This window comes from Ornithorhynchus anatinus, chromosome 12, assembly GCF_004115215.2.
Source record: "Ornithorhynchus anatinus isolate Pmale09 chromosome 12, mOrnAna1.pri.v4, whole genome shotgun sequence".
NCBI classification, from domain to species: Eukaryota; Metazoa; Chordata; class Mammalia; order Monotremata; family Ornithorhynchidae; genus Ornithorhynchus; species Ornithorhynchus anatinus.
Window position 1 is genome coordinate 21,968,006 of NC_041739.1, and position 12,383 is coordinate 21,980,388.

The window sequence follows — 12,383 nt, forward strand, 5'->3', positions numbered from 1 at the left end:
GGCAACAACAAAACCCACAGCCATGAATGTGTTTACCAAAGAAGTAAGCAAGCATTTATGGGAAAGAACTTTAAAGACTTAACACACTAATAGGTCAACAGATTTAGATGTTCCATTTGACCCCTTTGTCTCTTAAACTTTCTGTCATTGTAACCTTTTTGAAATAAGGGAAAGCAGTATTTAGGACAAAAATCTCTATAAGCTTAATTGTGTGTTTGTTTTTTGTGTAGTGTTTTTTTTCTAGAACAATTTATATAAAGAAGTGCGAGGAAGCCCTTAAAAGCAGCTTCCAAAGTTGGTGCTCATGTGGTTTATGATGTCACTATAAGTCCTGACAACACCTCTGGAAGAAGTTGTTCAATATTCTGTTTTTTTAATCATTTTTTTAAAATGGTATCTCCCTCCCTTCCCCCCAAAAAAGAAGAGCATTTCAGTCCTCAGGTATACTTTTTAATTTTTAAAAACTAATTTAAAATTATATAAACTAATAAAAACCTTTAAAAATCAGAGGTGGAATATTAAGCCCAAACATTGAGAGCAAAAAAAATTAAATTTTGTAATGTACAAAAATACACATCTGTCTATTGGGGAGATTATCTGATATAAATATTGTCAATGGAAGATCCAATTATCATTTTTACTATCTCTTTAGAATGATACTATAACTTGTAGACAGTAGTTCTTAGATGTGCACAGAGAAAATACTGTGAAGTAAAAACAGCAAAAACACATCTAAAAAAGAAGTCTGTTTCCGAATGGTTATATATTTTAGTACTAAGAGTCATCTTTTCTAGGAATTGATTTGATTTGAAGAAAAGCCTCTGGTGCAAAGGTGGCAGAGTAAATACCTGAAGACTAATGTTCTCTGTTCTGACGATCAATACCAGCCCCATGACTCTACTTCTGGCTACCTTCTTGTTAAAAACAAATTTTTTTAATTCTGACAATTTAATTGCCCTTCCCAAGTTCACATTAACTTGCTTGAGGAAAGGGGCTGGGAGTAATTTTTCAAAGCCAGAACCTCTAAAGTATTATTTTTAAAAGTCACTGTGACATTGAGAGGGGTTTTAACTTTATAGAAAATCTGATATTTCTCAAATAAGAACAGAGCATGTTTATATTTGATGGGAATTAGGAACATTAGGTAAAGGTTAATGTTTTGACTTCGGGGAATCTTTCATTATTCTCTGTAATCACTCGTTAAATGTATTAGAAATCATCCTCGGACACTAAGTTTATTACAGATTTACCCTGTGTGATTATTTGCCCTCGAGACTAATTGTTTAATTTGTGATATTTCCTTTCAATGTAAAACAGTAGAAAGGACAGAGGGAGATGGAGGTTCAAGATTCTAATTGTGTGAAAAGCAGAAAATTGTATAGGGTTCCCATAAAATCAAGAGATGTCTTATTTTTGTGATTTAAGTGATTAAATGATTTAGAAAACAAGTGACAAGAGTGAAATTCTAAAACAAAATCTGGATTTTGGGCTTGCCAGTACTCTAAAGAGTATACCATGCCTAACTCTGCACATACACATAAACAAACACACATATTCTCACCCCTCTCTCATTTTTATTCATCTTCTGTAAGGATTAAATCTTTGCTATTTGAATACATATGTGTGGGCGTAAGGGTGTTTAGGTAAACTTAGATTGTAAGCCCCATGTGGGACTGGGTCTGCATGTACTTCCTGATTATCTGGTATCTACCCCAGCACTTAATACAGCGCTCGGCACATAGTAAGCACTTTACAGATGCCATTATCATTGTTATGTGAATGCATAAAAATGCGTAAAAACTGTTTTGTGGAAAATTACACAGACAGTAATTCATCTTGTAGAAAATGGTTATTACAGTCAGGTATGAAGTCTTCCTACCTTAGTGACTCATCCATTTAAGCAACAATACATTTATAATCACCTACACATCCTATATGGGTGAATTTTCCTAAGGATAGTATATTTAAACCTGGAGTATTGTAGCAGGCTTATCATTATGGTCGTTTTAATCCATAGATTAAATCCATCAAGGAATAGGCATTTTGTGGAAGAACTTTCCATATGGGATACCCCAAAATGTGCAGCTTAGTCACCCAGGATATGGACCCCTATAGTGCTGCAGCTTGTTCACCAACAGGCATGTTGGGCTGCCTAATTACATATACCTTTGGGAAATCTCTCATCTTAAGGCATTTGGACTTGCACTGCTTTTCTGGGTCTGGTGTGATGCTGAGTTATCCTCACACTCATTAGACCTGTGTGCAGAGCACTGTCCTAATAATAATAATAATGGTATTTGTTAAGTGCTTACTATTTGCCAAGCACTCTTCTAAGCACTGGGGTAGATATGAGGTAATCAGGTTGTCCCACTTGGGGCTCACCGTTTGAGGCACAGAGAAGTTAAGTGACTTGCCCAAAGTCACACAGCTGGCAAGCGGTAGAGTCGGGATTTGAACCCCATGATCTCTGACTCCCAACCCCCGGGGTCTTTCCACTAAACTTTGAACCTATTGACATAATTCCTTGCCCGCCAGAAGTTTCTCTTGCCGGGTTCCCTTATCCCCAGCAAACCATCCTAAACAGCTGACTGGATTTAGTCGAGTTCTGGGAAAGAGAATGTCTTTCCTTCCCCTTAATCTTAGTACGTTTGCTGTAAGTACTAGTGGGATCTGGATTCTCTATCTAGTTGTTGGGCTTTGGTCCATTTACTAAGGGAGTTGCTATACCGCCCGGTACTGTGTAAGCCTTTGGCGAGGAACCCTTTCATATCTATCACATGGACCACTGATGACTTCACTAATCTAACCCAGTAAAAGGAAATGAAGATCACATAGGAAGTAATTTTTAAAAATTCATTCTGCCTGCCTTCTAAAGACACAAATCAAACTGCTGAGCTGACTTGAATGCCTTCTGAGCAAAGCCCAGTGAACTGCAAACACATAGACATTTGACCCGAGCCCCAGTGTCCTTCAGAACTCCCTCATTGCCCTTGGAAAGGGAAAAGTAAAAGCCCTGGTTCTTAGCTAGAGAAGCAAAATGTTTGTTTAACTGAGATTAGGTGAAGTCATCCCCCCAAACCCACCCGTCCCCACCCTTGGTAAGAGAACTAAAATCGTATCATCTCTAAAAATGTTTAATTTTGATTTCTATCTCGGATTTTTACACAGAGGGCTTTTATCCAAAATGAATCAAAAATACACCCCAGTTTCTAAGTAAACTGCCAATTAGAATGTTCTGACGTCAGATGTGACAAAGTCGATACCTGTTATAAAGGGTGATTTAGTGGTACCATTTAGACTAAAAGTAGACGTAAAATTTTCCCACAATACATAAACATGATGATTATCGTTTATTTCATGGTTGGGATAGTTTTGTTCTATTTTCTTTTTAGTTCTTTCACAAAAAGCTATTAGACCACTGAGAATTGAGTATCAGAGCATGTGGTGTGTATTAGAGTACTGTTGGTAATTTTACTGCTGCTAAACTTAAAATCCTCAAGGGGGAGTTAATTACAGGAAAACCATTCTAAATATCAGTAAGCTGCATATTTTCCATGACAAGAGGTTTTTCAACTCAGGTTGAACAATTCCAGAATCTGGGTTTTGTTTTTTTGTTACCCAAATAAAAATGGTTCTTCCATGGGCATACTGCACCCACAGTAGTACTTTTCCACTTTCACATGAAAATTTTTGAGTCAGAAAGGCTATTGAGTTTGGGAGAAGAAAAAAAAATCTCCAGGATAAGAAAATACATGATTTCATTTCCAGTCTTTTCTCCGTGTCTTAAATTTACAATCGGTTAGTAAGGTATACTCAGAGAACTAATCATTTAAAATGAATGTGCATGTATTTACTGAAACAGTTTTAAGCCATTTTGTATTGCCACTAGGGACTGCCTTCCTTTGTAAATGTTTGCAGATTAAAGTTTTTTTTAAAACAAGCTAGTGGAACCTCAAGTCATGTATGGCAGTAATCAGAGAAAGTAATGAGCAAGGTGCTGAAGTTGTCGGACCTGATGTTTGGCATATGTTTCTCAAATCTAGATTTGGTGATGAGTATTTTCATTTTTTAAATACTTTCTAGTTTTGGGTGCTCAACAATTATATTCTGAATAATTGAACACTATTTTACCGTGCTTTTTTTTTTTGGTAAGTGCTCTTTGCTTATTCCATTGTACATACTATATGCCCACTGACACTAGATTTGTGAGTTTTTTAAAATTTCACCATCTGATATTTTTTTAAATGCAAATTGTCATTTTACTGATCAATAACGCTGTTTTTCCAATTGCACTTTGAATACGATATGCCTGCAAATATAACTTATGACTATTAATTTGTTTTCCGGTGAGCCTCCTTTTAGTGAACTGATACTCTAACGATGAAGAAGTAGGAAAGGATCTTGCATGTTTTGTGGCAGCCCCATGCTAACTCCAGAAGAGTGGCTAAGATCGGCCTATTGATTGAATTAGATGTTGTTGGGCTCTCTCTCTGAAAAACAGGTGCATCAGTAGAGATCGGGTCTGTAGACAGCATAATACCTTCCCTTCCAAAAAGGAGCAGGGCATGCATTCTTAGAAGGGGTTTTCCCAGACCCCGTTTTCAATTGCAGAAGCGTGTGCAGTCACCTACTATGCCGGGTGAAAGAGCAAGGATTTCTGAGAAGGTTTTGCGTGCGGTGTTTTTGGTAGAAGCCACTCCGGCCGGCACAGGGCCGAGGCTGACGCCGTATATCCCGGGGCGGCCCGAAAGAGGTTTTCCCACGGTGGGAGCTGCCGCCTCTCTGCGGGTTGTGTCGGAATCAGGTGCAGCGGCGAGCAGAGTGTGCCGCACGGCGGGTGGGGAGGAAGGAGGGAGCGGGGGACTCTCCCCTCCTGGGACCTGTCATAAGGGGAGAAAGGTCACCGGGGGCTGAGCTGGAGGGAAACCTTCGCCCGCAGGTTTGGATGGAAATGCAGCCCGCCGTGGGGGAAAAGAAAGTCAAATAGCATCGCATGCGCCCTCAGTCGTAGTGATGGAGCGCTTACTGAGTGCAGGGCACTGTACTGAGCGCTCGGAACGTACACTTCGGCAACAGATAGGGCTCATTCATTCAGGATAATAATGGTGGCATTTGGGAAGCGCTTACTATGTGCAAAGCACTGTTCTAAGCGCTGGGGTAGATCCAAGGTGTCCCACGCGAGGCTCACGGTCACCCTCCCCGTTTTCCAGATGAGGTAACCGAGGCCCAGAGACGTGACTTGCCCAACCCCCCCCCCCCCCCCGGCTGGCCGGCGGCGGGGCGGTGATTCGAACCCACGACCTCCGACGCCCCCAGCCCGGGCTCTTGCCACGGAGCCACGCGGCTTCTCTCACCCAGCCGTACTTACTGAGCGCTGACTCTGTGCGGAGCACTGTACCAAGCGCTCACGCAGGGTCGGGGCCGAAGGATCACCGTGCACAAAAGCTGGTGCATAGGTCGGGCCGGGCCGGGTGCGCGCGCCCCGCAGGTGTGCACGCGGGAGCGCGCGCGCGCCCCCGCTCGCTGATCGGCAGCCGCGGGTCCGCGCGCGCGGCGGCGCCCCCTAGCGGTGGGAGTCGGGCCAGGGTGGCGAAGCGGGGGTGGGGGGAAGCCTCGGGGCCGCTCGGCCTCCGCCACCAACCGCGGCCCCCGCGCCGCCCTCCCCGGGGGCTGCTTTGCTAAGGCGGCCGAGGCCCCAGGGAGGAAGGCCGGACCTCCTCTTTCTCCCCCTCTTTCCCACATCCCGAAATGCAGCCTCCCGCACACTCTTCGGGGAGCGGTTAGCCTCTCCCGAGCCCTTAGGCCTAAGCGATTCGGATGGCTCCGAATCGAGCACCCGGCAACAAGACGGGGGGGGGGGGGGGCGGGTGCGTCTCGCCAGGGTTCCCTTTCACTCCGAGAACTGCTGCTTTTGGACCCCGCCGGGGCCTCCCCTAGAGGATTTTAACCTTCCAGTAAGTGAATGGATAAATAAATAGGCCGCCGAGTTGGTCAGAACATCCAGTGTGTCATGAGCCCGTTGATGGGCAGGGACTGTCTCTATCTGTTGCCGAATTGTATATTCCAAGCGCTTAGTACAGTGCTCTGCACACAGTAAGCGCTCAATAAATACGACTGAATGAATGAATCTCGTGTGTGTGTGCAAATGACCACTACGCCCCTTTCTTGCTTTTTCCCTCCCCCCTCCCCCCCACGTTCCCAGTCCGATGTGGACTTCTGGAGCTGATAGACAGCTGTTTTTCTCTCTCTCTCTCCATTTTGTTTTTCATTTCAGCTTCAGATGAAGATATCCTTGCTAAAGGAAAGCAGTCCATCAAGAGTCAGGCCTTAGGAAATCAGAACTCAGAGAGCGAAATTCTCGTGGAAGGCGACGATGATACCCTGTCATCCGTTGAGGAGAAAGACTTGGAAAATCTAACCGGTAACTTCCAAGAGTAGTACAATAGGCGTACAACCTCACCAACCAATTTACCTCTGATAATTTTATTTATTTATTTTTTTGGTCGGTCAGTAAGGGCTAGATCTGTCCGGGTAACCTGTGCTAGATTTGTATGTTCCCACGATGAGGTTAGTGAAAGGGCGCTTCTCCTCGGATCCTCACTCCCTTTTTTTTTTTTTTTTCTTGTAAAATCAGTGTAAGTCCACATTTCCTTGCGGGTGGGACTTCATTCGTAAAGTCAAGGTTTAAAAACAAAAACAAACACCCGACAACAAAACAAGCTGCAGGGCTTATCTACCCACTCAAAATGTAGGGCTGTAAGTGACAATCTAGGTAAGTGACTTGCAAATAAAGCTTCAGGGGGCTTTTGTCTTTGATGTACAGATGTAAAATGTACCCTTGCTCTAACGTCTAATGGCTCCTTTTATACGTTATATTATGAATTACAGTGACGCCTTTAAAACAGCTACTTCTCACTACACCCTCCTAGTACGTCTTTTGTCGTTCCCCCATGGAGGGCGGGGGAGACACAAATACGAAAAAGCCTAGTTTAGTTTTAGGAACTCGAATAGTTGATTCAGATTCACACCATTTCTTCCCCAGTGAGTTTGCAATAAAAATAGAAGTAATTGGGTGTAATGGCCAGGTTTTGAGCAGTTCCCTGACTCTGAAGGGACTATGACAGGAATTTCCCTAAATGGAATATTCCCATTTCACCAAATGGCCTTGGGCCTTTTTAGTTCAGGCATCTCTGTAAAGCAAATAAAATAGGTTTGTAGAGCTCACTGACTGGAACCTGACTTAATGCATTATAGGAAATTTGGGCGTTATACAGAATCTTCCATTTTGCTAACTTTAGTTACCAAATTGGAAAGCCTATAACATGATTATTTCCCTACTCCTTTGACTGCATTCCATTTGTGATGCAGTCGATGATGTAGTTTAATACAGAGCCATGTACTTCTCAATAAAGTAATATAAAGATAATTAGAACACAATGCTTTGGGGAATTTATTGGGGGGGGGTGTTGATACAGTTCATCTCCATCTACACTCTCTTTCACTCGCTTCTTTACTGTGTTTCTATTCCTGTTTCTAGTAATACATTCATACAGTAATAGAGGTGAAAGGGGAGTTTAATTATATAATCTTGACAATGGCAATAGGATTAAGAAGTAATCCTCACTAATAAAGTGGTGTGGGATAGAAATGAAGTGGAAATTGTCAGGGGTCTTCTACAGGACCTAGGCTGCCCCAGCTCCTGGAACTGTCTGCTCACCCTGTAATTGAATGTCTGAGAGTGATTGAAAAAATGTTATTTCTCCTCTGGATTACATGCTAATGTACAGAGGGCAAAGGGAGACAGCAAAAGAACACATAGCTGCTTATTTCATCCATTTGTGGGGATGAGCTCTGGGAAATCAGGCAGTTCTGCAGCTATCTGCTGCCCATCTGCAAACACAATGTATCTGTACATTGGGAATAGAGGGCAAAGCCTGCTCTGATCTCAGCAGAGCATCTCCTCTATTGTCCTACTGGCACACATTAAGATTGATGCGAGATTAAAGACCATCACCCTTCTAACAATCGATGGAAATGACAATTCATCTGAATTTTTTGGCAGTTATTCACCCATTGATTACCTGAACGCATGCACCTCATTTATAGGCACTGTATTAATTCAGAATTGTCAGTGCCACTCTCCCGGTTTTGGAATTTTTTTTTCCCCTCACAGGGATTTTCAACAATCAGGAATTAGCACGGGGATGGCCGTTTTAATTTACAGGGAAAAAAACACCCCACATCAGGAGGAGAAACCTACAAATAGATCGAGTATAATTTTTTTTCTAGAAGTCCTTTAGATAATAGGCCGTACCCTTTTAGATCTGTGGTAAGTCCATTGTTTCCAGTAGCAATCTGATTTGTCTCTTTGATAAGCCCTGTGGAGATGTGATTATTCCAATAAAAATTCATTCAGTTGGAAACCAACCCTCCAGCTGTTTACTCCCCGAGTCCCCAAACTATACTAACACTGTATGAGGAACCATTGAACAATAATTAACAGTGGAAACGAATGCAAGCGAAAGTAGAATTTTCACAATTCTTTTCAATCCCCAAGAGTCTGGATTTAAATATAAGAGCGTCTCCCCTTGCAACAGAGAAACTGCGGGCCAGGGGGAAAATGTCCAATATCGTCAAGTGGGTTATCTTCATGGGCCCGGGTGTCCCCTGCAACCCTCTACTCTCACACCGCCTCCTTGCAGCTTTCCACGTCCTACTCGTCTGCAGTTTGCTTCTCCTAGCAGAAATGGGTCGGGGCACATTAGTTCTCCCGCTCAAGTTGGCTAGGCAGAGTCCCTCTACTCTCCAGCATCCTTAATAGTTTAATAATTGCTGGGCTCTTGTCTCCCGACATTCATGGCATTCGGGAAAGAGGCGGGAGGAATTGGGTTGGGTGGGGGGTGGGGGGAATCAGAGGTAAAACTTGAATCTGTGCTTGAACCTGTGCTGAAAAACTTACCACGTTATTAGTGTGTTAGTTTCCTTTTCTCCTTTGGCAGGGCCGGTTAGCCTAAGTACCCCAGCTCAGCTTGTGGCTCCCTCCGTGGTAGTGAAGGGCACTCTTTCCATCACCTCCTCCGAACTCTACTTTGAGGTGGACGAAGAAGAGCCCAACTTCAAGAATATCGACTCCAAGGTAAGAGGAGGAAGTGACCTCCCCATCGCCCGAGCCTCCCCCCCTCCCGCCTCCCTCGTGTCCCTGTTGGCGTAAACGATGGCTAGTGATTGCTCTACTTCCACATTAGACGTCTTCCGGGTTGTATTCTTGGTGATTCACTAACCAGTACACCGGCGAAGTTCATTGAGGTGTAAAAGCTACTCCCTTCTCCCTGTTCGGGTGTTAATTAGCCTGCGGGGTGTGTGTGTGTTTGGAAAACAACCCCCCGGGGAGAAATTTTGAACAGAGACGCCCAGGATCTCAGGGGCGCCGGTGACTTCTACGAAATTCAGCGAGATCGTGAACCCCGATTCTTTGGCCTTAACTTTTTTTGCTTTCTCGCCTAGAATATCAGTCTCTCCTCTCGCTTTGTTTCTTTGACTTGGTAAACTCCCCTTGGGCCTACCTGTTTTCCGTTACCTGTAACATTTTTTACAAGGCGCTGCGTAATTCCCTGTACTTAAACCAGAAGGTAATTGCCCCCTTAAAAAAAAGTATTTGATTACTTTTCAATGCCAGCGGACTTTGTTTCACAAAGTTAAGGCGATGGGGCAAAGAGCCAGAGGGATTGTTGAAAATGAACTTTAATGAAGATGAACTGTAAAATTTGCTTTCCTAACGGGAACTTTCATATTAAAAAAAGTAAAAGAGTACATTGCGAAGAGCCCAAGATATAAAGATAGCAAAGTGTCCCCTAATCTCAGCCGACAGATACTTATCATGCGTTTGCCGGGAGGAGGATCATTGAAAGCAATAGAGTAGATCTGTAGTTTAAAATGAGATGTGAAATAGTTTTATTAAACTCATTCCGTGGTGAGAATCTTGCGCTTTAAGCGACCGGGGCTTAGTTCTGGTCTTGCTGCCGTTATGAGAGTAATGTTCAGAAGAAGAGTTCGACTGATCTAATGTTGGATTTAGCCGGCTTTTCAACACCGGAATTTCCTCAACGAGGAAGCCGTGTAACTGTGAGCCTGAAAGATATGATCGTGTGCCAGAACATGGATACGTGTCTGTGAAACTGTAGTATCGTGTAGATTTAGACAGTTCCCCAGCGCATAGTACAGTGCCTGGCACATAGCGCTTAACAAATACCATCATCGTCATTGTTATTATTTAGCTGCTTTTGCTTGTGAAAGCGGATTTTAGATCCCGCAAGAAAGGCCATTTCACTGCATGCGTGGGGTGCGGGGAGGAGGGCGGGCGATACAGGCGTTTCCACAGTCCCGAATCTGCCTGCGCCCCAGCGTTTTGCGAAAGGTTTGGGATTTGGCGAGGGGCTGAGAGTTGACGTGTCCAAAGGCAAGTGCCATCAAATGCTCGAGTGCCCGGTCAGGGTGAAGTCGTCAGGTCAACTCAAAATCAGAATCGTGTCTCGTTCCCTGGCGGCGTAGGTCCGGAGGCCTTTGATGTTTTGGGATCGAGGGGTGGGGGAAGGAGGGAATTTGGGGAGAGAAGGGTGGCGGTGTTTTCTGCTTCACGTTCACCGTTGCTGCCCGGCGGCGTTTTGTTTTCATTTAATTTGTGGTCCGGTGAGCAGCCGGGACCCTTTACCCTCTCCTCGCAGACCGACCTACTGAACTACCACAACCTGTTTGTTCGATGAGGACGAGAGCCCTTTAAAACGATAAAATAAAATAACCGAACCCCAAACCTCCGACCGGAGCGTTCCCTGCGCTAGAGCGTTGTGTTTTCGGAGTCGATGGTCGCTCATTAATAAGTTCGCATGCGAGAAACAGAAATCACTAAGGATACGTGACAGACGCCCTTTATAGTCGTTGTAACGTAACGGGTGAGTTCAGTTGAAGCAAAAGGGGGAAATGGCAAATGGAGACCAAAGATAGAGTCTGTGGATTTTTTTTCTTTGTTTGCTTAATCACCGAAGATTAAGCTGCCCCACCGCCAGTGATTGTGTTTTTGTTGAAGTTGTTCTATTTTGGAGTCGAGATAGGAAGAGTAACTATATTGCGATATAAATATTTTAAACTTGAAAATCACTTATTTGGGATCCAGGCACCCACATAGAGTATATTTTCCAAATCTAGAGTCCTGTAGTCGGACTGGAGGGTATCTAATGAATGAGGCCATCATCAACTTGATATTTTCGCTTCCCTCAGTTTGTCTAAACTACAGGGAGAGAAAATATTGTGACAAGGGTTTTTGCTTTTTTGAAACCAAGCCTGCCACAGAGATAAGATCAGTATGGATAAGATCAGAGTTTATATTCCTACTTCAGAACTGTTTTTACAAGGAAACGGTAGTCCTTACAAGATCGGAGTTAAACCCACGTTTCAGTCAAGGAATCAACCAGGATTCTCTGCCTACCACACCTTTCTTCCCTTCCTCTTTTTCCCTCTGCGTTTTCCCACGAGGCTTTAAAAAATCGACTTTAGGGACCTTATTTATAGATAGCCACAGAATCGTGTAAGTATAAACTCTAGTGTTTGCATTCCACAGTCAGAGCTGCGTTAATGTGCGAGTACGAGGTGTCAATTTCGAGGGGTTTTTTTTTTTTTGGTTTGTCTTTTGTAGTGTATACTTTCGGTATATCGTTTTTACCAGTTTGTCAGTTTGCCTAACGCCTTTTGATGCTTCGCGGGTCGGACTCGGAAGGGCTTTGCTGATATGACTTTACTTTCTATTACGTTTGATAAATGTTTGCTTTCTCATTGATATTAAACGAAACCCCACCCCCCGCAAACCTCGAAACCCGCCTGTCCTCAGCCAAATCACCAGCCTAAAAGCTTGAAAGGTTCACTTACGATCCCTCACCCCAACAATCGATCGATTCAGAAAGGGACCGAAGTACTTCTTAGATCGCAAACTCTTGGAAGTTTAATTTTTCCTATGCCAAAAAACAAAAGGGGGGGGGGAAGGGCGGCACACAAACTTTTCTATTTGAATGACTCCAATCAGCTTCAGAATGTCCCGGGATCGGCCAAGGATCAATTGAATGAAATACAGGACAGGCTGATTTAAAGTTGTCAGGAAAGAAGACAGGAAGAATTTTGCCGCCCCCCGCCCCTCATCGTTTACCCCCGCCCGTCTCCTTAACCCTCCCTGCCTCCAACACCCCCAAAATGAATCCTCAGCATTTCGATGCGACTCTGTCGGTGAAAACAAAAACACTCTCGGGGCAATGTGTTCTTTCTTGGTGTGGTACCCTGACATAATGCTGAGCATATTATTATTTACTTAAAAAACGGTAGGAAAAAAATCGAATGGCAGC

The 12,383-nt window shown here is 43.8% G+C and overlaps 1 protein-coding gene across 4 annotated transcripts in view; it reads left to right on the forward strand.

The window, feature by feature from the left end:
- The window catches only part of LRBA (LPS responsive beige-like anchor protein), a 552,105-nt gene that overhangs the window by 285,731 nt on the left and 253,991 nt on the right, over positions 1-12,383 (forward strand). For all 4 annotated transcript variants that reach the window (XM_029076638.1, XM_029076639.1, XM_029076640.1 and 1 more), the window contains exons 39-40: positions 6,275-6,421; positions 9,000-9,136. In XM_029076638.1, coding sequence (XP_028932471.1) covers positions 6,275-6,421; positions 9,000-9,136 — 284 coding nt within the window. The remainder of the gene's footprint in view (positions 1-6,274; positions 6,422-8,999; positions 9,137-12,383) is intronic.